The 26,787-nt window shown below is 39.5% G+C and overlaps 1 protein-coding gene and 1 long non-coding RNA gene across 2 annotated transcripts; one reads left to right on the forward strand and one right to left on the reverse strand.

Annotated features, from left to right (window-relative positions):
- Positions 1 to 4,828: 4,828 nt before the first annotated feature.
- LOC123663460 lies at positions 4,829 to 25,051 on the reverse strand. Its single transcript, XR_006744659.1, has 3 exons — positions 25,031 to 25,051; positions 13,664 to 13,665; positions 4,829 to 4,957 (listed from the first exon to the last, which is right to left on the reverse strand). It is a non-coding gene; the product is annotated as an uncharacterized LOC123663460 (long non-coding RNA).
- LOC123663459 (TWiK family of potassium channels protein 7-like) lies at positions 22,714 to 26,787 on the forward strand. The gene is made up of 2 exons (XM_045598140.1): positions 22,714 to 23,248; positions 25,582 to 26,787. Exons 1-2 carry the CDS (start codon positions 22,714 to 22,716, stop codon positions 26,319 to 26,321), a joined length of 1,275 nt encoding a protein of 424 aa, XP_045454096.1. The 3' UTR covers positions 26,322 to 26,787.

Here is a 26,787-nt window from a genome sequence, read left to right on the forward strand (position 1 = left end):
AGAATTGTTTTATTTAAATGAAACAAATAATTGAGCTTAAGAGCTTCAAGCACTCCTGACACATCTGATAACACATATCTGAGAATAACATTATGTCAACAAAACCTAACAGCTTTAAATTAGTGTCAGACCTCCCTCTGCGTATCGCCAGTAGAATAGATTGTAAGTTAGAGCAAGTCGTTGAAACTTGGCCCAGTTACATGGCTCCCACTAGTTATCCTAGCTGGAAGATGTGTTTTGTTGCGATTACGAGTCGATGATTAATTTTGCTTTTCTGATTACGATAGTGGAAATAACATGTGACTCGTTCTTATCAAGCTGTAAACGGTGTACGAAGCGATCTTTATAAAACTTACTTTAGATTTAAGTAATGAAAATCTGTGGAGAATTTTTAGAGAAGTACTCCTAGCACACCACCTTCCGAGACATAAGTACACTTAAATGATTATTAAATTTTTTGAAACTCTAATAAAATAGGAAATAATATCAAATGTAAAAAGTTATTAAAAATTGAGATGTAATGATACTCAAAAGTTGGACAAAAAATATTAATAAATGAATGGAAAAGCGTCGTGAAGTATATTTATCGAGAATTCTAAAATATTATTGCGTAAAAGTAAAGTTATAACTAGTTTCTCAGTCGACGTCGGACGAGACGAGACGACCAAACTGAAACTGGAGATACTTTTCTCAATAACTTTTAACTTTTCGACCGTAAACCGTATCGATTATCAAAGAAATACGCTGTTAGGTTAATTGGAAAATATACAAAAATATACAGAAATATACAGAAATACAACCGAAATCGAACCAAAAACTAAAACAAGAAAATAATTGCTACATTTAATATTATAAGTAAAATGATTAAAATGTGGTTGAAAATTAAACTAAAAACGTGAAATATGATTTAAAAGCCTAGCTCATAAGATATTTACAGAGACAAGAATATGGGTCGCTTGAAACTCAGATAGAAATGTATTTACGTGCTTCTGCGAGGTTTCCGTGCCTACGCGCCATCTTCAAGCCTTTCATATCATCAGCAAATGGCGCACATTATCTTTTTATGCGGAGCCGCCACGCGAGCCTCTGTATTTTCTCGAAAACCCTTGTAACGGAAAAATGCCTAATAAAGGCTTCGAGAGACATGTTTTAGTTCAGCTTAATACTTATTCTGTTTACGTAATGATTCGTTAAATTTATTTTTGATATATTTTTTTGGATAATAGATGTTAGCTGTGCAGCTGTGGTCTGGGCCTTTGTGCACTCATCATTACATCATCATTACAGCCTATACAGTCCACTGCTGGACATAGGCCTCCACAAGTTTACGCCAAAAATAATGTGAACTCATGTGTTTTGGCCATTGTCACCATGCTGGGCAGACGGGTTGGTGACCGCAGTACTGGCTTTGTCGCACCAAAGACGCTGCTGCTCGTCTTCGGCGTGTATTTCAAAGCCAGCAGTTGGATGGTTATCCCGCCACCGGTCGGTTTTTTAGGTTCCAAGGTGGTAGCGAAACTGTATTATATCTTAGTCGCCTCTTACGACACCCACGGGAAGAGAGGGGGTGGCTATATTCTTGAGTACCGTAGCCACACAGTACGTGCACAGTTTGTGCACTTATATTCTGTGTTTCCGAATCCAGAACTCAGTAGTAAAATCTTTTTGCTATTAAGTATAAGGTTGTTTATTTAATTAGCGTTCGTTAATTTTTACTTGACGACTGTTAGGCAATGGTCATTGCAACTGACTGATGCATAGTAGTTGCGAATTAGATTCTCATATAAGAAATTTTAGCATGGGTCATACCGTGTGACCGTTCTCTGAAATCTACCGCCCCTAGGACGCTGCCGCCCCTAGGCCGCGGCCTATACGGCCTATTTATAAATCCAGGACTGGCCATTCGTCATTTTTTTCTGATAGGACACATACAGGATTCATACCCTACTTGACCTTGTTAAGTATATTAGTCAATTAAGTATATCATTATGTACTTGAAAAGTCATAAATTGTTCCTTTTTATAACATCTCTTTGTAAAGCACCAGGATTTGAAAGTGGCAATTAGAATATAAGTATTACGTGTTGATTTATACATTGGCCCTTGAGGATCGTACTTGATTGGAGTTTGAGTAGCTAGACGTCCCACGCGACTTTCCTTACGTTGAGTTGGGTATATACAGAGCTGCTATGTTATTTTGTTTTACACTTTACAAAATATTATTAAAATCGGTTGCTTGGGTCTGGTATTATCTACGCTAATATTATAAAGAGGAAAGATTTGATTGTTTGTTTGTTTGCATTAAATAGGCTCCGAAACTACTGAACCGATTTGAAAAATTCTTTCACTGTTGGGAAGCTACACTGTCCGCGGGTGACATAGGCTATATTATATTTTCAACAAAATTAGAAAAAAAATAGATTGAAAATTTTGTTAAATACCCGTGCGAAGCCGGAGCGGAATGCTAGTCCATAATAAATATTTTTTTATCTCTTTATAGTATTCCTGTACATCACAATATACGATACTTTTATTTATTAATTATACTTTTTAAAGAGTCTGCATGAAAACGGATATATTAACATGTTCTGGAAATTTAAATAATTAATAAATGAATTAACATTATGTTTAATATATGACCGTCAAGTGTTTTGTTCGAGTAGCAATTAATATCGAGCTCATTGAAATGTGTATTTCAATAAATTTTGCGATTGTTTCAGTTGTAATCGCGGAGCGCTAACATTAATTGTGTCGCTACAGATTCATAATTCTAATGTTACACTTGAATAAATGGTAAAACTGTAATACCATCGTATGAATTATAATTGTGTTTGCTAGCAAACGAAATAAACCGACTTCAATTACATCGACAAGTAATACAAGACGAATAAAAATTAACAAACACACCTGTCGCCACTACGATTTTCGAAGATTTCCCTCGATTTCTCTGGGATTCCATCATCAGGTCCTGGTTTCCTTAACACGGTGTCACTCTTGGGATATCTCCTTTCCAACAAAAAAGAATCAGCAAAAGCGGTTCATACAAGACGAAGATAGATATATTTTTTATGTGCGAACACATAAAAAAGTATATGTACGGTCGAATTGAGAAACCTCCTTTTTTGAAGTCGGTTAAAAATAATCGATTTGTTTTGAAAATTTTGTTAGATAATTGAGTTCTCATATGACAATGCTGTTTTTATGAGAATATATTTATAGATATCTTTTAACCTAAAGCCTTATTAAGCGGTATTTGTGTTTTACATAAATTAAATTGAAATGGAACTTGATAACATAACGACTTGTGATATTCATAAGTGTAAATTTAACCGAAGTAATATATTGAAACGAATATATTTTCATTTTTAATAAACTATAACAGTATTAAAATCTTCGTGAAAGCCATTTTAAAAAGTGACGCACAAGTTATCTTCCGTAACTGATAGTAGGCAATTAATCTATCTGAAATCCCGAGACCAAGGAATGTATAATGACATCGTTCAATATTTTATCTTATACCCATGTTTTTTTAATACACCTTTATGAATTTATTTTGACAATTTTAAAATTAAATTACTTAAATCATCGTATCAACCCTAATTACGTTGTTTTGAGAACAGTTTATACGTTGTTTTGAGAATAGATTATTTATAAAAATCACGTAGCGGCTACCAGTGGCCCTTGCCAAGCAAACAAACAAAATAATACGAAATTTGACACAATATAGCAATAATGTTCGTTATAAAAAGGTATTCATTTTCCTAATTAGATCATAAAATGATCCAGTAAACATACAATAATAAAACGAAGCTTCCTTCGTTTCTCCTTAGTATACGGGGAGGCGTAATAAAAATATGACGCCGAAATTTGCTCATAACAGCAGTGGCTCGTCAGGAGGATGTTACCCTAACACCTTTGAAGACGCCTCGCGGTGGAAAATTAACGCCTGCTCCTGTTTTATGGAGTCGTTTAGACGGAATATGCCAAATTTTGTGTTAATAAGGGTGGAATCTGATTTCCCGCGTGATGGAAATTGTTCTTAATTATGATAAAAATATGTGTTTCAGGGAATATTTTATCGCTTTGTATGTTTTGTTTTATCTCGAAGAGGTTTCGAGTTTTAATACGTTTGAGTTTCTAACTTGTACCACTTTATTCATGAAGTTAGTTTTACTCTAACTTAACTTTATTTGTTTTGATGATAGTAGTAGTGAGTATTGACAATCTTTCACGATACACGATAGCTAATGTCTACTTACGAAAAAAAACTAATGTTTTAAAATATTGTTAGTAATTAGTTTTAAGTTTCTGGAGATAATATTCTTACAATCCCTTAAACTGGTTATTATCGACTGCCTCGGTTGTGCGGTCTCTAGCTTTGTTTGACCATTTTCTATCATTTATTTTTTAATGTTCTCTGCGGCGCTATCTGTCCTGTCTTCCTTTTGTTTTGTCTCGTACAGTAATCTGTAGTCTTTTGTCCGTTTTTTGCATCTAATTAAATGACCTGTCCTGTTCTATATTAACGTTATATATTTGTAGTATATAACGTTTGTATGTATTGTTTTAATGTTATATGATAGACCAAAAGTTAAGACTTGTTGTTTTAAAACAATATTAGTTGACAACTCGACATCGAGAACTTTTCCATGTTATCTTGACAAGTTTCGATGCTCTAGTATTCTATTTGATTCAACTCCGCGGCTGCCTTTCGTCGTAGGCTAGGTAATGTATATTTGCTTATGTGTGTGTATTCTTCATACTTTGTGTAATAATGTCTGAATAACTCGTTGCGTAATTTAATTTTATATAAAACATCATCATCATCATTATCACTTCAGTCTATCGCAGTCGACTGCTGGACATAGGCTTCCCTAAGTTCGCGCAAGACATTATGGCGTACACTCGTGTGTTTTGCCCATAGTCACCACGTAGGCAGGCGGGTTGGTGACCGGAGGCTTTGTCGTATCGACGATGCTGTTACCCTTCTTCGGCTTGTGTTATATAAAATATAATATAGTAAAATTCGGCGGTTAAGCTGGTGTGTTATTTTTAATATTCTCATCTTGTATGGTAAAGTACGTGAGTAACGCATCAAAATCCCTTTGTTATCAAACGTTTGATCAAACAAGCAGCTTGGCTAAAGGTCGGATCATTCAGAGTCCACTTGCACACATGTTAGCCTGTATCATCAATGTCGCCATTACCGGATAATTTTGAGTTTCTGAAGATTAGTTGGTGTCTGTTTAGAAATATTTCCCAGTTTCTTATGTGTTGTGTTGATTATATTACGTGCCGCCTGTTCCGTTTACTGTAATTTTTCTATTACGATTTGATCATTTCTTATATATCATTTTTAAGTATTATAATATAAAATGTTATTTAATTACATTTTGTAACATATGATTGTATCACTATTGTCTTCAATTTTACTAAAATAATTTCAACTGTCATAATTACATACAATTAACTGTTAGTATAGTTTAAAAATATTTACATAACAAATTCTAGTTGTCCGTACTGTTTTAGTGCACAGGACTACGACGCTGAGAATGGAGCCAGTAATCCTAGGTGATGACGCCGCGTTGGCGCAACGGTCACAGCCATGGATAGTGCCGGTTGCCCTGGCGGTTGCGGGTTCAATCCCCGCACAGGCCATACAGGTGTTTGCCGTGGTCTGGGTGTTTGTGCAGTCCTCGTGGGTCTCCCCACCGTGCCTCGGAGAGCACGTTAAGCCGTCGGTCCCGGTTATTATCATGTACACCTGATAGTGATCGTTACTCATAGTAGGGAATATATCCGCCAACCCGCATTGGAGCAGCGTGGTGGACTAAGCTCTGATTCTTCTCCTACATGGGGAAAGAGGCCTATGCCCAGTAGTGGGATATTATAGGCTGAAGCGTAAATTCTAGTTGTGTCAGTTAAACACATATTATTTCTAAACGTTACGTGGGACAGAGACGACACGGTGGAAGTAGGTCGCTGCGGTCGAGAATCCAACTTCAATTAGATTAGATGGACTCTTTACATTGCGAGAACTACATTGTTAGACCATTTTTAGTGTAATGGCGTCTTGTTAGGTTCGCCTAAGACACAATCATTATACATAGTGGACACAACCGAGTGGTATTGTACTGTATACCATTTTTAAGACGCATAGATTATAATAGAATATACTTTATTGCACACTACTCAAAAAAGATTTACATAAAGCAGTTATTTATACATAGAGTTGGTAATGAACACAAAAAGTCAATCAAATAGAAATATTTGTAGTCAAAATAAAACAATCAAAGTCAGAACTTCTTAAGCAAAATTGACTTCAAAAATAATTTTGTCTTTAATAGATTCGGAATGTAGATTATAGGTGCAAATAAGTATCGGCTAGAAATGCCACAGTTATAAAAAAAGCGTGTGTGTACTTATGTACGCACGTAAGACGTCATACTAGATTGGCTAGCTAACTTCACGTTGCTAACTTCTTCTTCGTTGACTAGCTAACTTCAGGGTGTCGGTTATTTGTAACGGTGTGCGAGCGCATCGTATAAATTTATTTTCATCAGTTTTCCCTAAAACGCCAAAAGAAGTATAACTTCAAAAAAAAATAATTATAATTATAAGTCCTGTCTTGGTTGGATTACCTGAAATACACGAAGTACTCGCTCGACTCTGTTTTGTAATAACTCGTTATTTTGTCAACGGTTAGAAAGGTGTACAATCTAATGTTCGCATAAAAAAGACGTATCCTTTATAACGTTGTGCAAAATAATGAATCTAATTCTTATTCAAAGAAAATATCTCTCTTTGTAATAATTTATAACGTGTCTTCTTAGAAGTCTGTGCGTCTCGTTAAAAATTCGTGAGCAGTGTAACACATGAAATATTTTAACCTTAAAAGCTGAATACTCATTACATTTACAGGCTATTAAAGAGCAGCTTAACAATATTTGAAATCAAATAATTCATAATTAGCCATTATTTAAATTTAACTAAACTTTAAATAAGTACAAATCAAGTTACAAAAGTAACCGTACTTACGTAATCGTACTCGTGTTGGACACTCGGACACGAATAATCTCCATAATTTTACATTTACATAAAAAATCATTCATTATTACTACACGGCAACTTTTTTCGAGCCTGATTAGTATTCAATTGGGGAAGCGGAAGTTGCGTAACAGTCCGAGTTTCTGGTGGGACGGGTCCACCTGTCGGTTAATCGTTCCCTACGTTCGAAAACGAAACTTCTCTTTCCTCCCCTCTACCCTCTGTCCCCCTTCCTCGAAGGGATAAAAACGTCATTAGCCGGGGAAGGCGTCACCTCGCAGGTATAGCTTCGTTTCCATGTAATCTGATAAGTTGAACAGATTAACGAGTTATTAATCACTTTAGTTCCTTAGCTCGCTACGAGAGGGCATTAGACTGACTCGGTATCGGGTAGTTTTCGTCAGTTTGAGACGAATTGTTTTGACTACCCGCGATTAAGTCTGACGGCTCGCCAACTTTCGTTGTTACTTCGATGAATTGTAATTATATCGAAACAATAACGAAAGTTCATAAATTGTTCGCCGTCACAGGGTATTATTCTGGACGTTGTTTATAGGTGCTTATTACGAGAAAAAATATATGGAATTATTTTCGTAACTGATCCAAAATATAAAAATCTTATTGAATAGAATATATCTGAATATATGTTATTTTCTTATTTAAATGAAATAAATAAAACCTAAATATATAAATGGAACACAATTACTCGGAGTCAAACAGTGTAAATTTAAGCCTGCTCACGTTGCTAGCTACCTCGGCTCTCTGGGCCGAGATCGATTCTAGAGTTCTAGACTGTTATCAATTAAGATGCCGACGATATTGAATTCCTAGTTACAGTTTACGAGTCTCAAGATATTCCGAATCACGTTGATGTAATTGAGTTATTTATAAATTGGAGCGCTGACGCAGCGCTGATCGAATGTCATCATTATGATCTTACTTGAACCGTATTTTGATCGAGCGCTTTTTGTGTTTTATGCTGAACACTATATTTAAGTATCTTAAGCAGTATTTTCAACGAATTTATGTGTAAATTGTATTTTACACCACATTAGTTTTAACCGCAATATTGTGGGATCAATATGTCTTCCATTATTGAGTTTTTAAATTGTGTTTGTCTAATTTGTAATGCAAACGTAAATACGATAAGTCTAGGATTTCAAAATAGGTGTTTAATGGAATTTGGAATGAATAATGAATATCAATTTAAAAGGGAAATACAAAACATTCAAATATTAGGATAGTCATCAATAAAGAATTGCAAAAATTTTAAAATTGTATGAACGTTTTAATACAATAAATGTAAAATACCTTTTGTACTCTTTCGACAAACAATAAATAAATCAAATGATTTTCATGTTTAAACAGACCGTATTTGTTTATTTTCATTTTGTTGTTTATTGTGAGACGATTCGGAGGCTGTTTCAGGTACACGCCTGGGGGGAGCTCGCAGTCGACTTACATAAAGAAATGCTTTTGTCTGAACGAAAGACAACTCACCATAGTACCAACTTATTATTTTCTTAGTGACATTCAAGATAATGAACATCTTTATTCAAACAATGGAATTTTTGATTGTCTGTTTACAAATATTTTGAAATTCTAATTTTACGTTGTCGACGCGTTGGCGCAACGGTCACAGTATTGGTTGCTATCATGTACACCTGATAGCGATTGTTACTCATAGTAGGTAATATAGCCGCCAACCCGTATTGGAGCAGCGTGGTGGATTAAGCTCTGACCCGTCTCCTACATGGGGCAAAAGGCCTACGTCCAGCAGTGGGATATTACAGGCTGAAGTGTATAATTTTACATAATAAAAAATCTACCAAATCCTTTTTTACCTGACTACAAAAAAGGAGGAGCTTTCTCAATTCGACCGTAAATGTATATTTTTATATGTATGTTCGCGGATACCTTCATCGTTTATGAACCATTTTGATAATTCTTTTTTTGTTGAAAAGAAGATATCCCAAGGGTGGTACTATAATCAGATCTGAACCAGGATCTGATGATGGCACCCCAGAGAAATCGAGGGGAACCATCGAAAATTGTTATGGCGACTAGTGCGTTTGTTAATTTTGCTCATCTACTTACGTTGTATTAGTTGTCGATGTAATTGAAGTCATGGAACCAACAAGAGAGCTTGTGCGGCTTGTGTAGCGGCTGAAAAAACTAAAGCATACAAATACAGGGGTCTAGGCTCCGAATATGATTTTGTCCCATTCGGTGTCGAGACCCTTGGTCCGTGGGGTCCTAGCGCTATAAGACTTTTTAAAGAAATAGAATAAAGGTTATTCGACGTCACAGGAGAACGGAGAGCTTGCAGCTACTTCGGACAAAGAATTAGTCTATCTATTCAAAGGGGGAACGCTGCCAGTATCTTCGGAACCTTGCCTAAATGGACTCTTTTTAATAATATTTTTTAGTTATTATATTATGACTTACTTACCGCAACTATAATTGAAATTTGCGACATTTCTGCGTTGTGACAAACGCCGTGATCTCGTCTAACTTAACGGCGATTTTGAATAATACCGGAGCTTCAACAAGACTATAACGGCAGGTAAAAAACTAATATAGTCTTCCAAATATTTTAAAGATTCTGCCTGCGTTGCGAAACATACAGCTCGCGATGATTCAAATGGGTCGTGATGAAAACAAACGATACACAAAAAAAACAAAACGAAAAGGAAACATGAGCGATGGTAGCTTCATGCAGTCATTTCACTGCGTTGTTGGACATCGCAATAAACTGGTGTTATATAATAAACAGTGTGGAGTTGAGAAAGTTCGCAAGACGGTGAGACAAACGTCTGAGATGAAGCGACATAGCGCTCATGCAAGGACTGTCTCCACAATATATTCTGCTGGAGTTTGTAACCGCTTTACTATCCTTTTATTCTCTGGAATGTACTTTATTTCAAAAACTATTCCACTATATCGAGATTTGCAAAATTTAAATTAAAAAAATGGTAAATATCCCATTTTTGAATAACTTTAGTAATAAAAATAACCATGTCAATATAAAACCTTTCTATTTACTATGGTCGCCTCATACCTCCAGGATCGAAAGGTCATTGTTAACTACGCCAGAGCGACCAGTGAGAAGGAGACCACGAAGGGTTGCGTCCAAGGATCCATTGGCGGGCCAACCTTTTGGAACCTCATACTGGATTCGCTGCTGAGAAAGATCAGCGATATGGGAGTGTATTGCCAGGCCTTTGCGGACGACGTGGTCCTCGTCTTCTCCAGCCAAAAATCCGGCAACCTACAGACCTCAGCCGAAACCACCTTAGCTGCCGTACAAGAGTGGGGTATACATAACAAACTGAGCTTCGCCGCGCATAAGACCAACGCGATGGTGCTCACTAAAAAGCTGAAATACGATACCCCCATAATCCATATGTCCGGCACCCAACTGAGGCTTGTAGATCAAATAAAACTGCTGGGGCTCATTTTGGACTCGAAGCTCACTTTCAACGCGCACGTATCCGCCGTATGCAAAAAAGCTGCGGACATTTATAAACAGCTTGCGCGCGCGGCGAGAGTAACTTGGGGTCTGAATGGAGAGATCGTACGGACCATATATGTGGCGGTAATAGAGCCCATCGTTCTGTACGCAGCGAGCGTATGGTCCTCTGCAGCAGAGAAGTTAACCATACGAAAGCAACTAAACTCCCTGCAGAGAGGATTTGCACTGAAAATGTGCAGGGCGTACAGAACGGTGTCGCTTACATCGGCACTAGTCCTCACAGGCTTACTCCCGTTAGACCTTCGCGTTCGAGAGGCGGCCTTACTTTTTGAGACAAAAAAAGGTTACAGCACGGACCTTCTTCCACCGGGAAGAGAACTGGAGCGCAGGGTGGGACCAATGCAAAACCCCCACCCTTCTCTACTCATGCCAACAGAGTACGAGCGCTTAGAGAGTCTGAACCCCGAAGTCCTTGAGGAACACAGCATCGTCGGACCTCTCATCTTTACCGACGGAAGCAAAATAGAGGGTAAAGTAGGAGCTGCCCTCACATGCTGGGATCAAGACAGGGAAGTAAGATACTCCACTTTCCGGTTAGAGCCGCACAACACTGTCTTTCAATCCGAGATGTACGCACTCTTCAGAGCAGTGGAAATGGCAAAAACCTCAAAGTCACGCTCCATCAACATCCTGAGCGACTCGAGGTCATCTTTAGATCTGATGAGGAGCCCCTCAGTAACTCACCCTCTGGCCGTGGAAATGAAGAGTCAAATCAGACAGCTCCAGGAGGAGAATAAGACAGTACGGTTCTTTTGGTTGAGGGCCCATGTTGGAACACCGGGCAATGAGAGAGCGGACGAACTAGCCAAAAGGGCGGCTTTAACGAAAAAGACGGCACCTGACTACGACAGAGTACCACTCTCGTATGTCAAAAGGCAGATACGGGAAGCGTCTGCCAGGGTGTGGCAAGACAGATACAATTCTTCGGAGACTGGCTCGGTCACGAAAATATTCTTACCGGATGTAAAGACCGCTCGCAGACTGGTAAGGAAATCGGCACCAACATCTGTCGACACACAAATTCTGACCGGCCACGGAGGATTTGCGGCGTATCTTCACAGATTCCACATCACTGACAGTCCTTCGTGCGTCTGCGACCCGAATTGTGAGGAGACAGTTCTGCATATTATACTGAGCTGCCCGAGGTTCAGTAAGGAAAGGCTGGATCTGGAACTCAAACTCCAGATTAAATTAGACCAGCCATCGCTCCATACCATCCTGGAGAGCGAGACTAGCAGAACGTCCTTCCTCACATTCGCGAGAAAGGCCGTCAATACAGCCGCAAAGAGGAACAGCACGCTTTCTCCACCACTGGCTTTAACACCTACGCAGAATGCCAACACCGTCGTTCTTACAACACACACTCAGACACACAACACACAAACACAAATAGAACAAAACCGTGTCCAACAAGTAACTCAGCAGGACAACATCACGGCTCCGCGGATGTCTCCTGGCCGCACCCTTCTGGGCCAAATAACTAGGACCATGTCTTCCTCACTGCAGAACCTGTTCAGGAATAGAGCCAACCAAAACGCACCTCCGCAACCGACTCAGAGCAGGATGACACAATCCTCGCCCAGTGAAGTGAACGGAAGTGGAGAAGTTGGTATTAGGACCAGATGCGTGGCTCTATTCATGGACAGCGAAACGGAGAGGATGGGGATAAGCTTCTGTCGCTCTGAAGAACGCAATCAGCTGGCGATTTCGCCGGGGCTCGCCTTACTGATAAACGGTAGCACCCAAAAGACAAGCATAAAGCGCACAAAAATCACAGCGCTAGCGCAAGAGCAGGAGGGCGACCCGACCTATCGTTTATTGCGGTTGAAAAACAAAGAGATCGCACTTTTCGAATGGGGAGAGACGTCCGCCTTCGCGCAGTCCAGCTTGTGGCTACAGCGCTTGGGCGAGATCCCCGGGGGAATCCCCGGAAGAATCAGTGTCGATTCGATGAGAGTCGGTTATGATAGAGGCAACGTATCGGATAGGTACGGTTGCCTAATGGCTTCTAAGAACAGTGAGGTCATTGTTTACGAAGACAGGGGGGAGGATCTTGGTTACTTAAGACCGAAATCCAAAACACCTTCATCCCCTGCATTGCCGACTGTCAGCGAACCCGCACCTAGTGGCTCGGAGCGCCTACAACAAAAGATCGAGAACCAGAAGGTTGAACAACGCAAAGCAAGGGCCGCACCTGAGTCTAAGCCGAGCTCGATGTCATTGGCGACCTTTATCCAGGCAACCATCTCCCCGAAACAAGGTAAGCTCCCGCATCACCCCTCTCCCAAAAAGGCTGGACAGGGAGAGCGACTGTCGGGGACGCTGAGCGGGTTCACCAAAGACGACAGTCCGAGGCACCCGGAGGCGTCACTCGCCGCTCGAACTAGGGCCGATATGGGACAAGTAGAACCACCAAGACTTCGACCTGCGTCCACACCGTTTCAACATGCAGAGAACGCCCTAATCGAGTTCCTGGCCATAATAAAGGCAAACCGCGAGGTAAGCCTGGCCACCTGCAAGAAGATCATGCAGGCCTACCAGTACGATCACCAAAGGCTACTGGAGGTGGAACTCGAGGAAGCCGAAGCAGCCATATACAACAGCAAAACCCGACAAATACTCAAGGGCAAGATGTCGGGTAGGTATATGGCTGCATATAACACCACAGCAGGTTTTGTGAGCGCGGTCGAGTCTGAGGGGAGTGACGAGGAGTCTCAAACCTTCGACACACCTGAAGGGGACCCGGTGGTGGTAGTGGCCAGATGCACGAAAGTAATGCTGGGCGACCGGATGCTGCGGATGGCGAAAACCATCTCGGGCGACCGGGAAGCCGGTTTACCGTCCGTGACCTGGGGGCTACCATCGCTGGAGTGGATAAACGGTGTACCGGGATGCGGTAAGACAACTCGCATAGTCAGGGACTTCGATGAGGACACGGAGGTCGTGATTACGACCACAGTCGAGGCGGCCAAAGACCTAAAGGAAAAACTGGCGCACCGCTATGGCAACAAGGCCAAGCAAAAGGTGCGCACTATGGCATCCGTGCTGGTAAATGGTTTCCGTGAGGACTCAAAAATCAAACGCCTAACGGTGGACGAAGCCCTCATGAACCATTTCGGAGCCATAGTAATGGCCGCCCGACTATCGGGAGCAGAGAAGGTAGTCCTCATTGGAGATATAAATCAGCTGCCGTACATCGACAGGGACAACCTGTTCGAAATGCGGTACCGCAGACCAAACCTGTTAACAACCATCTCATGTGAGTTGTCATGCACGCATCGTAACCCCAAAGACGTCGCCTTTGCCATCAGTGAGGTTTACAAGACCGTGTACAGCTCAAGCACAAAGATCCGATCTTTGCGAGTGGAGAGCCTCACGGGCGCGCGCATTCCTGTAGGAAGGGACCGGACCTTGTACCTGGTCTTTACGCAAGAGGAGAAGAGATTGCTGACTGACCAGGGATACGGGTCTGGTGAGGGATCGCGCGTCTTAACCATCCATGAGGCGCAGGGCCAGACCTATGAGGACGTCGTTGTCCTCCAGACGAAGACAAGGAGGCTCAAGATTCACGACAGCGTCTCGCACGCTGTAGTCGCGGTGACTAGGCATACCAACACCTGTGTCTATTACACCGACGACCGTGACGACGCAATTGGTCGCTTTGTGACGAAGGCAGCGGAAACTTCTGAAAAAGACATCCTCGAGCACAGCCTCAGGATGGCGATTCACCACAGGGATGCCGCCGTCATTGAGGGTGTGCTCGAAATGTTAAAATTGTAGCACACCTTACTTGTAGGAATAAATTGTATAAGGAAAAAAAAAAAAAAAAAAAAAATACTAATAATAACATAGGTTAAGTGTATATTGTAAGTAGGCCAAGTAGGCCATAAGTGTACATATACGTTAGCTAGACAATAAGTGTACATATATTATAGATAGCAAGTAAGTGTATATATAAACATAGATAATAATAATTATTATAATAGTGACAACAATAATTAAAGTAAGGCGTAATATAATTCCATGTCTTTTTGCATGTAAGATATCAATTAAGTCTAGCATAATTTTGGTCGGTGGACTCACGTCTGCATTAGGGATACTAAGATAGAATAATTAGGTCTCTTAGTGTAAGCTGCAGTAGTGTAACAAGTAAACGATCAGTAATAAAACTAAAAATCGGAATAACAAAAGCATGGGCACTTTAAGCCTGTGGACATAACTTTATTTAAAAAAAAAAAAAAAAAAATATAAAACCTTTATTTCAATTAATATCTATAATATTACTACAGTTATATTTTATCTGTATAAAGAAGTATAAATCGCAAAAATACCTATAAACCTACGCGTATAAATTACGAATAACTGCACTAAATTTGAAAATTCTTTCTATTAATCTATGGTATGTTCATGAATTATATGTTATGAATATTAAAACTGACTTCAATTACATCTATCTATAAGTAATACCCCCTCTCTTCCTATGGGTGTCGTAAGAGGCGACTAAGGGATAACACCGTTCCACTACCACCTTGGAACTTAAAAAGCCGACCGATGGCGGGATAACCATCCAACTGCTGGCTTTGAAATATAAAGGCTGAAGATGTGCAGCAGCGTCTTCGGTGCAACAACGGCAGCCCTGCGGTCACCAACCCGCCTGCCCAGCGTGGTGACTATGGGCAAAACACATGAGGTTGTGCTATTTTTGTTGCGAACTTGTAGAGGCCTATGTCCAGCACTGGACTGTATTGGGCTGAACTGATGATAAATAATACAACGCGTCGCGTTGTTAAAAATTACTCAAATAATACTCATTAGATCTCGAAAGAATGCAAATGGCATCATGTGACAAGTGCCGCCTTTCGATTTAAACAAGAATCATCAAAATCGCTGCACTCACTCAAAAGTTCTGAGGTAACATTCATAAACCACCTTTTTAGAAATCGGTTAAAAAAATAGGAGTACAAGTCTGACGGTTTAGCAAGTTGAAAACAATAAAATAAGTAGGCAAGTTGCAGGAAAGTCTCAATTGGAAATACATTGTCATCAAAATAACATGAATTTTGTTACATAATTGTAAAACTTTGAGTTATACTCGCAAGAGCAATCGCTAGAGCTAATATCAGGTCATAGGTTTCAGTGTTATTGATTATAAATAAAGCAAACCTTTCCTTAGCTCTTAGATACTAATATATGGGGAACAACGTAGGTACTTAACGAGTATGTAGTTTGGAAACTTGTTGCGGCGTCTCAAAGCATCATTACACCTCGCAGACAACTTGTGCGCTCAATTTGAACCGCGTCGAGTAACATTCGCCTTTGACTGCTGATGGCCACTATCCATTACGTGGGGACTAACTCAATTCCCCAGTTTTCCTTTTCTCCATTACGCCGAGGATACAAATGCAACGCACACGTGACTCACACTGAGTGCACTGTACATCTATTGCTTAAAGTAATACTATTACGTGAAACGTTTGTGAATTAAAGTTTTTAAATTTCGTTATGTGGGTATTGCGGTGCTATTTCGTGGTACGAACGAAGTTGAAAATATAATTTTTCTAATTTCCTATTTTTCTTTTAATACATTATTGTACAGATATTGGTCTTTGTGAGTCTTTGTTTCTCGACCCCGGACATAGGATATGTCCTTATGAGCGATGGGTCCACTGATGTGTGGGATGAAATTGATAAAAGAAAACAAGATATTTCAATATTATTACTCATTTAAAATTGTACGTACAGTATAAATTTATTTACAGCGAGGGTAAAGAGGTCGGCACAAGTCGGCGAGGAACCGCAAAGAAAATATAATATTAAAGCACAAAGCAAACCACTTTCGCAGATAATTTATAAGAAATTTGAAACACGGGCGCTGTACAGCTCGAGCGCTGTGGAAACACTTTATAGTTGCAGAATCGCGCGGTCATCGTTATTGAAAATATAACTACCTGGATAACGGGGGAGGATAAATTTAAATTTAGTAGTATATTAAAAATATGTTATGATGAAATATAAAAAAAAATGTAAATCGTTATAAAGGGTACTTTTTTAACCGACTTCAAAAAAAGAAGGAGGTTACTCAATTCGACCGTATATATATTTTTTTTTTATGTATGTTCGGAGATAACTTCTTCGTTTATCAACCGATTTTGATAATTCTTTTTTTGTTGGAAAGGAGATATTCATAGTTTGGTACCGTGATAAGGAAACCAGGATCTGATGATGGGATCCCAGATAAATCGAGGGAAACTTTCAAAAATCGTAAGGAAGACTAGTAAATTTAATCATGTTTTCATTAGGTACTATAAAGCACTATTATTTAATAAAGGTCTGGAGTCGATCTGATGATGGAGAAGAAAGATAGTCAAGGGAACTCTTCAACAATTTATAGCAATTACCTGCTTTTTGAACTTAATTCATTTCTATTGATAAGAACTTTGCACCTGTATGAGTTATAAGTGCTTTGGGAACGTGAAGAAAAGGGAGGATCCTCCGACCAGACGGGCGTTAGCCCACACTGATGATGGAGACAAAAGTTAGTCGAGGGAACTCTTTAACGATTTATAGCAATTACCTGCTGTTTGAACTTAATTCGTTTCTATTGATGAGAACTTTGCATATATATGAGTTATAAATGCCATTTCAGTCTGATGATGGAGACGAAAGATAGTCGAGGGTACTCTTCAACGACTTATAGCAATTACCTGCTGTTTGAACTTAATTCGTTTCGATTGATGAGAACTTTGCATATATATGAGTTATAAGTGCCAGTTCAGTATGATGATGGAGACGAAAGATAGTCGAGGGAACTCTTTAACGATTTATAGCAATTACCTGCTGTTTGAACTTAATTCGTTTCTATTGATGAGAACTTTGCACCTATATGAGTTACAAGTGCTATTAAAGTCTGATGATGGAGACGAAAGATAGTCGAGGGAACTCTTTAACGATTTATAGCAATTACCTGCTGTTTGAACTTAATTCGTTTCTATTGATGAGAACTTTGCATATATATGAGTTACAAGTGCCATTTCAGTCTGATGATGGATACGAAAGATAGTCGAGGGAACTTTTCAACAATTTATAGCGATTACCTGCTGTGTGATCATCTGTGTCGCAGGACCAGGTTTGATGATGTATGTTGTCCATCTACAATTACAACCGACCGTGGTCGTCAATTTGAGTCGGCGTTATTTCAGTGCCTCTCAAAGACCGCTGGTTTCGAGCATAAGCGCACGACTGCGTATCATCCAGCGTGCAATGGCATGGTGGAAAGATTCCACCGTCAACTCAAAGCTGCCATCGTTTGTCCCGCTAATGACAGGTGGACGGAATTTCTGCCATGGGTTCTCCTAGGCATTCGTAGTGCCTTCAAAGAGGATCTTCAGTCCTCATCTGCTGAGCTTGTTTACGGAGAGCCGTTAAGATTACCGGGCGAATTCTTCCAGCCTGCCGACGGTGGTACAACGGATATCTCTGACTTCTCCGCTCGCCTTAAACAGATCGCATTACGATTGAAACCTTCGCCCGCTTCTCGTCATGGTAGCCCAAAAGTCTTTGTTTATAAGGAACTAGCAACCACCGATCACATTTTCCTTCGCGAAGACGCATCGCGTGGTTCTCTTCATCCTGCATATTCAGGCCCCCATAAGGTTTTGTCAAGGGATGACAAAGTTTTCAAAATACTTTTAAAAGGTAAAGAAGTCACGGTATCAATAGACCGCATTAAGCCGGCCTTTATACTGTCTGATCCTGCAAATTCTAAACCAGAACCTTTACCAGATGTTCAGAAACAGCATACAACTCGTTCTGGACGCCGAGTTCATTTTCCAGATTTTTACCGCCCTTGACGGTCTCTGGAGGGGGGTGGTGTAGGCTACCTGGCATTTATTATTCGTTTATGTATATTATATCTATTTGTATTTCACATATATTAACTTTTATTATTTAATTTATAAAATATTATTTTTATATATATTTAATAAACAAGCATATCCGCACGATACCCGTAGTATACGGCGTATTTGACATTACTTATTTCTCTCACAATTTTTAAATTCAAATTAATTTGTCATTTCTTAAAGAACGCTCTAGAAAGAGTATAGAGCGCATGATCGAGAATTTTGACAAGGGCTAGCGAGAAAAACGTAATTTGGTTTTGTAAAAAATAAAATTGTGGATATCGGATATCTATATTGTTCGAGTGCTAATCTATAAATAAATATATTGTTTAACTCCTAAAACTTGTAATTTTGAAATGATACATCTTGTAAATAATTAGAAGCACTTTTATTGATGGTAAAAGTGAAAGTAATAAATCAATGTTCTAGCAGCAGTCGTTTCAATGATAATTTAAAACAGTTTCGAAGGTAAGGATTGCCTTTTAAACTTTGCTCTCGTGACTTGAATATCGCAACTTTGTTCGTCAGGGAGCCCGCTGGAACTAACTTCTGTTTCGTATGAAATAGGAGAAATTCGATCTTGAGAAAAATCTTTCGTTTCATCCTATCCCTATTTTCTCTGCAAGGTATGGACAGAAATGTTTTAAATTGTGTGTATTCATTGTGTATATACTATCTTACGGTTTTTGACATTAAGGAATTTTTCTTAATATTTAATAAAGCTAAAAGTATTGGATGCTTTTTAAAATTTATTTTAGTCTTGATGTATTTCTTGAGTTTAATTTTTAGCCGACTTCAAAAAAGGAGGAGGTTTCTCAATTCAACTGTATATATATATATATATATTATGTATGTTCGCGGATAACTTTGTCATTTATCAAGCGATTTGGAATATCCTTTTTTTGTTGGAAAGAAGATATCCCAACGGTGGTGAAACTCAGGATCCAATGGTGCCATCCCAGACAAATCAAAGGAAACCTTCGAAAATCGTAGTAACGACTAGTGCGTTGTCGTTGTAATTGAATTAGGTTTTTTTAGTTTGCTAGCAAACACAATCATTATGGAAAATAAAATCTATAGCTATCATAAGACTATTACAAAACTATCACATGACTAAACTTTTTCGGATTTTATCGCGGTTTGTTAAGTTTTTAAAAACGCCCAGCGTTTCGGATACTTTACAGCAACCATGGTTACTGAAGGACTCCATGGTCAGAGGAGGTCCGAAAAAGTTGTTTCATTATAATGAGTGGAATTTACCCAAATAATAGAAAACTATAGCTACACTCAAATATTGTGGAGAGTCACGCGATGTGCTCATAAGTTTATTATCACTTATATCGCAATAGTAATTTCGTGGAAAACTTACTTTAACCTAATGTAAGTAAAAGTACGAACAGAAATCTAATACCAAAATATATATAACAAAGTTATTTCTTCTACTCTGCACTATTCGTTAGTTGTTGGTTGCAATAAAAATAATATGCGTTTAACATGTCATAGTATTCTGGTTGGTAACAATATAGAAGAAAATACGACACGTCTCGAACGGAACCCTTTCATCTTTGATTATTTGCCCGAAGGCATCGTCTTTCAGACGAGGCAGTGAATAGGAGCTGAAAGCTGAAACACGTGAGTTTCTGTCTTCAGAGCGAGCTGCATTAACATTCTGAAGCTTACGTTGCCTTGAATACTTCATCAATATTAAATTACGGTCCGCGCAACAGCATGTCGCTTACTCTTTACAATTTTAATGTTTCTATTGCGTGAACAGATATTGACCAATTTTTACAAGTGGAGACAAATTGCTCTAAATTCATTCAAATTCATTCATTCGCCTAACGATTATTACATGTCATTAGAATATGCCCATTTACCATTATATTTTCTTTAATCTAAAATCTCATTACGGTTTTCCTTAATGTGCAGTGGCGTGTGTTACTGCTAAGTTATTTTCAAAGTCGAAAGACGGTTGAGACCGCAGACCGGTCGGCACACACTCCAGCCTTCACCTAGACGTGTCCAGATTAATGTTTCTAGAAAGTTCAAACTTTAATAAAACTGAATCAAGGTACTCTAGGTCAGCTGTATTTTTTAATATAATGATAATTGCGGATGACATTTCAGCCTATAAAAGCTCACATTTGATCATAGACTTATACTATCTCCACGTAGTAGAAAGATCATTTTTCTAAAAAATCAACAATCAGTATTTGAGGTTACACAAGTACATATATATCCATTTAGATTAAAATAAAATTGGCGTTCTGTAAAATGGCTTAAACGTAAAATTTAAATTTCGTAATGACGGTCAGAGCCCTTTCAAACTCCTTTGAATTAAAATGTTATTCCCGTTCACGGATATAGAACAGTAAATTTCTTGTAAGAAACTTTGTTATTGCAGTCTCTGGTTACTCGATATACTATCCGGAGCAGCATCTAATACTTCGCTTAAGTTTAGTTCGATATACTCGTATGGTCGAGGCAGTTATTCTGTCAAGTTTGCCAGTGGGGAGGGGGAGGGGCGTACCCCACAACTTCGTTACAACCAATCGTTCATACTCCGCTGCCCACTAATTCGCCTTAATTGCTTTTCCTAGTTCAATCGCCTAAAGCTTGCTCGGTTCAACAAGATTGTCCCCTTTGAGATCAAATAGAAAATGTATAACTTATTATTAAAAATTATTTAAAAGGTTGAGAGTTAACGAAGCGGGAAATGAGTCTGTGTCAAAGATTTTTCGTTTTTGCGTAAATTTAGTCACAAATTATATTGTAATATAGTTTGTATGAATGTATATAATTTATCAAACAATATTACAACAGAAAATAAATGAAATCTTTGCGAGTTTTAAGGGTTAATTTTTTGGGACATTAAAACGATTGGTTATTTTTTGAAAAATTTATTTTAAAGTTTTTGTTAAGAAGTACATATTTTTCTCTTGAAAAATTATTCTTCTAATAAATGCCGGTCTCACAGCGCGCGGTCACGAGCGCGGACAAAGTAAATTTATAAAGCGATTAAATCTGTTATTAACGTTAGACTAGCTTCCGCCCTCGTCTTAGAACTCGTGCTTGTTTAGTATTTAAAGGTAATTAATTTTAAAACCTTCAACGTTGGAACTGTTTTATTTCTTCAAATTAGATTGTAGAATATTTCGTCACAGTCACAGAATAGTGACGAATCTGACAGATATTCGTATCAAAATGTTCGCATCACTTTCATCCTGTAACATCACACTGCTGGGTATAGACGTCTTATAGGATATCTCCATATAGGAGAACGATAGGAACTTACTACAACGCGTTGCTCCACTACGGCCGGCGGATATTTTCTCTAACATGAGTAATCTAATTCCCTTCTATTCTCCCTTAATCTTTCAAAAGATCAGCCGGCTCTCAAGTTGTGTTGTATTCCTGTGGTCAGTGAGGTAGCCAGCGCTCCTGGGGAGGGTCAGGTGTAGGGTCAGTAAGACACTTGGGATACTTTTAGCGTTGCAGGCGTCTATCGATATAACATAGATAGGCTACAGTAACCGCTTACCATCAAGTAGGTCTTTTGTACGCTAGCCGATCTAGCTGAAGATATATAAAAAACTTCTTCTTTTTCTTCTTCTTCAGGTTTAATAGCTTTCAATAGGATATTTAAAAAAACAACAATTCTTATAACTATAAATGAAATTTTAATTTGCAATATAATGCGTCCTGACTTTTATATTGTTGGGCAACATTAAATAAGGAAAATCGTTTGAAAATTCTACCTCTAAGAGAGAGGGGGGAGGCAAAAGTAAGTGATAAATATTTTTATAAAGGTTTGGTTTCCTTGAAATTAGAAGTAGGAAACTTTGTTTGTTGTTTTTTGACTACAAATAAATAAACAAGTGCAATATTATTGAAAATTCGAACTTTGAATATTAAAATTAGGAATAAAAACGTTTAAAAGTTTGTTTGAACGCTTTGCTGTTAAAAGTTTACTGTAGAGGCAGACATAATTGAAAAGTAAATTGTAAGTTTATATTTCGGCAGTTTTTTTATTTACCTGTTCAATGCCAGACTTAGTACACTCACATATTTAAGGTACAAAGAAATAATGACAAATTTAATTTCCTTGTTTCAGACCTTCAAACAACTTCCAACGCGCAACAGTAGACTTTTAACCTAGAATGTTGAGAACGAAGAAAAGGATACACCATAAAAAGTACAAGGTACGGTAAACTATGAGCCAATGATCAACATGATAGAGGACGGCGGCCGGGACCCGTCCAAGCGAATACTTCGGAAAAACGAACCGTCCACCATCGATGAACCCAACTGTTGCTTCATCTCGCGTCGAGACGACGCGCGGCTCTTCTGCTGCAGATGCGCTCACAAGCGACGCGCCTCCCCACTCACCTGCCTCGCGATATGCTTCCTGGTCCTCACCTACAACCTACTGGGAGGGTTTCTGTTCCTCGCCATAGAGGGCAACACTCTACCAGAAGAGACATCTGTGGCCGCGTCGAAACCGAACCTGAGTCAATCACAGAGTGGTGACCTTCGATCACGGACAGTGGAGCGTCTTTGGTCTATAACGGAAGATTTAAATATTCTTTATAAAGAAAATTGGACAAAGCTGGCTGCCAAAGAGTTGATGGACTTCCAGAGGATTCTGATGAAATCAATGCAGTCTGGAGAGTTTCCCAGTATTTCAACGCATTACGACGCCGCCGACTATCGCTGGACGTTCGCTGGCAGTTTTCTTTACGCGCTCACTTTGATTACTACGATCGGTAAGAAATTCTATTATATGCTACTAACTAACTTGCAACTGAGGTAGGGCACAGCGGGAATTTCCTGCTCAAAATATGGAGCAGCCCGACTGGGGTAGTACCTCGACCTTACAGAAGATCACAGCAAAATAATACTGTTTTCAAACAGTATTGTGTTCCTGTTGGTGAGTAAGGTGACCAGAGCTCCTGGGGGGGATTGGGGATTGGGTCGGCAACGCGCTTGCGATGCTTCTGGTGTTGCAGGTGTCTATAAGCTACGGTAATCGCTTACCACCGGGTGAGCCGTGCGCTTGTTTGCCGACCTAGTGACATAAAAAAAAAAATAACGTGTGGCACTCGGGGTCTGCCGCGGTAAAGCTATTGCATAGCATTTTGTATCAACTTATGCAATTATAATTATTTATTTATTTTATTTATGCAGTATTTCTTTTTATTAGATATTAATTCAAGTTACACTTTTTGAGCGTGGTGGCCGATAAGAAAACAATTTTTTTTTCTTTTATTAAATAAATAAAAAGTTAATATTGTTTAAAATATTTTTATTATTTTACAATACATGTGGGTTTTATTATCTTACAGTAGCTGTTGGTTATTCAGGAATATTTATCATTGAAACTATAGGTTTATGATAACTGAAATAAGAAACATAAGTTTGCGACTTAACGCACGCACACAACGCCGTGTCGAAGACTGCCGAACTGAAACGACGTTAGACGATGCACGGCCTTCAAGCCACAGCTCCGTGCCCGTCGGAGTGGGGAGCGTGAGGTTTTTTTCGTTACGGAATTTCTGGATTCGGTCCCCGCGCTCAAAGCCTGCGATAGAAGCTATGCAATAGCTTAAAAACTATACCCGTGCAAATGATTCGCATTAAATAAGTTTAAAGATAATTTGCTGGCTTTGAAATACACAGGTCGAAGACGGGCAGCAGCGTCTTCGGTGCGACAAAGCCGGCCCTGCGGTCACCAACCCGCCTGCCCAGCATGGTGACTTAAGCAACACACATGAGTTCATGCCATTTTTGATGTGAACTTGTGGAGGCCTATGTCCAGCAGTGGACTGCGATATGAACAAGTGATGAAGTATAATAATTATTATCACCGTCAATCATGTTGACGTTATTTTAAAATTAAAGTCGTCATATGCATAAGTTTAATAATTTAATAATTTACAAAACAAAAGCCGTTAGAAAAAGCACTTATCTATAAAATGATATATAATTTATGTTTAGTAATTGTGAGGTTTTTTTTCTAAAAAGGGAGGCAAACATCTTAACCTTAGCGTGTTAATATGTATGTTATCAACATATATCATAAATAATTACGTTTGCTCGCAAACAAAAAAACCATCGGGTTTTTTCGGTCGGGTTTTTAAATTACATCGACAAGTAACATAAGGTTAGTAGAAAAAACAAAAATTAACAAACGCACTAGTTGTCACTACGATTTTCGAGGGTTTCCCTCGATTTCTCTGGAATTCCATCATTAGATCCTGGTTTCCTTATCATGGTATTACACTTGGGATAACTCCTGTCCAGCAAAAAAAGAATTATCAAAATCGGCCCATAAACGACGAAGTTATTCCCGAACATACATCAAAAAATATATGCGATTGAATTGAGTAGCCTCCTCTTTTTTTAAGTCATCATCATCATCATTACAGCCTATACAGTCCACTGCTGGACATAGGCCTCCACAAGTTAACGCCAAAAATAACGTGAACTCGTGTGTTTTGCCCATAGTCACCACGCTGGACAGGCGGGTTGGTGACCGCAGTACTTACTGGCTTTGTCGCACCGAAGACGCTGCTGCCCGTCTTCAGCCTGTGTATTTCAAAGCCAGCAGTTGGATGGTTATCCCGCCACCGATGGGCTTTTTAAGTTCCAAGGTGGAAGCGGAACTGTGCTATCCCTTAGTCGCCTCTTACGACGCCCACGGGAAGAGAGGGGGTGGCTAAATTCTTTAGTACCGTAGCCAAACACTACGTACCGTAGCTACATAGTACAGTCGGTTTTAAGTACACACACAGTACAGTTTTAAGTCGGTTAAAAATAATATCTAATATATTGTAGAATGATGTGTACTCCGTAATGGGATACATAGTAGATAATAATTTAATAATGATTTAATATAATGTTTTATGTGTATTCTGTGGATGTACATATAAAATAAATAAATAAATGAAGTTTGATACTGAAGATTGAAAAATTAAACAATTTTAATCACCACTTTGAAGCAGATTAATTCCTATTATCGTCATATAAAAAGTCGAAAAGTCGTTTTCTGCAGCAATAGATATTTTTTTGTAAGTTGAAATAAATCTCTCTTTTGCAGGTCACGGAAGCGTAACTCCAAAGTCGTCTACGGGCAAGTTGGTAGCGATAGCTTACGCTTGCGTGGGCATTCCACTAATAATGCTGTACCTGTCGACAATAGGCGAGGCGCTGGCGAGAAGTCTCCGCGGGCTCTACTCCAAACTTTGCCCGGCGCGCCTTAAAAGCGGTGATTTTCATTCAAAAGCAGACTGCCTCAGCCGGTATTCGCTACCCGGTGTTGAATGCAAGCAATTTGTCGATTGTGATAGAAAAGAAAAACTTTACGAACGTCAAAAACGAACACCATTTCAAGCTGCATTAAACCTGGACAGTTTTAACGGAGGCTATCACTGGACGTGTCGGGACCACACGCGAGTGCCAATCGTGCTTAGTCTAGTTCTGATCGTTCTGTACATAGGTTTAGGTACGCTCTTGTTTCACACGACGGAGCGGTGGAACTTTATAGACGGGTGTTACTTTTCATTTTCGAGCCTTGCAACGATAGGTTTTGGTAATTTAAAGCCCGGGATGTACGCCAGCACCGTATCAGCGAAGGCGGAGGACATCGCCTTAGGCGTGTGTTGTATATATATTCTAGTAGGTATTGTAGTGGTAGCTATGTGTTTCAATCTTATCCAAGAGGATATGAGCTCGGCCTTTCGCGGTTTTACCGCACTCTGTACGGGAAACTCTAAGACTCGCGCAGTTCATAGTGTAGAAAAATGCGATGAAAAGATTTCCATGGCCGTCGTTTCCTGACACAGAGAGACGGCCGAGGGGCCGTCTATGAGCTGTCACGAGAAACGAGCACAAGTGAGTTTCAAGATCGACAGCTCGAACCCAACTAAATTCAACAGCCTACCGCGTAGGAAATCATCGGCATACGGGGAAGAAAGTTTCCAGAGGAACACCCCAGCGCGTCGGTCGGCCGGGCACGCGGAGAGGTGCGTGGAGTACTTCGTGCCTCGCAGTCTGAGCGAGTTCAACCTGAGTTACACGGGTGTTGGTGCTAGCGAGCTGGTGGCTGTTGGGGTGAACGCCCTCGGGGACCGTGCAAGGGCTCGTAGGGACAAGATGGTGACCTTCGAAGACGAGAGCGGTGTGTCGGCGGAGAGCCGCGCGCTCGCCGACGACGTGTTCATGTGACCGCGCACTGAGACACGCAGCAGTCTGTTGGTTTGGACGAGATTTGTTACATTATAATAAACATAAACTTTTGCAAATA

This window comes from Melitaea cinxia, chromosome 20 (genome assembly GCF_905220565.1).
Source record: "Melitaea cinxia chromosome 20, ilMelCinx1.1, whole genome shotgun sequence".
Classification (NCBI taxonomy): Eukaryota; Metazoa; Arthropoda; class Insecta; order Lepidoptera; family Nymphalidae; genus Melitaea; species Melitaea cinxia.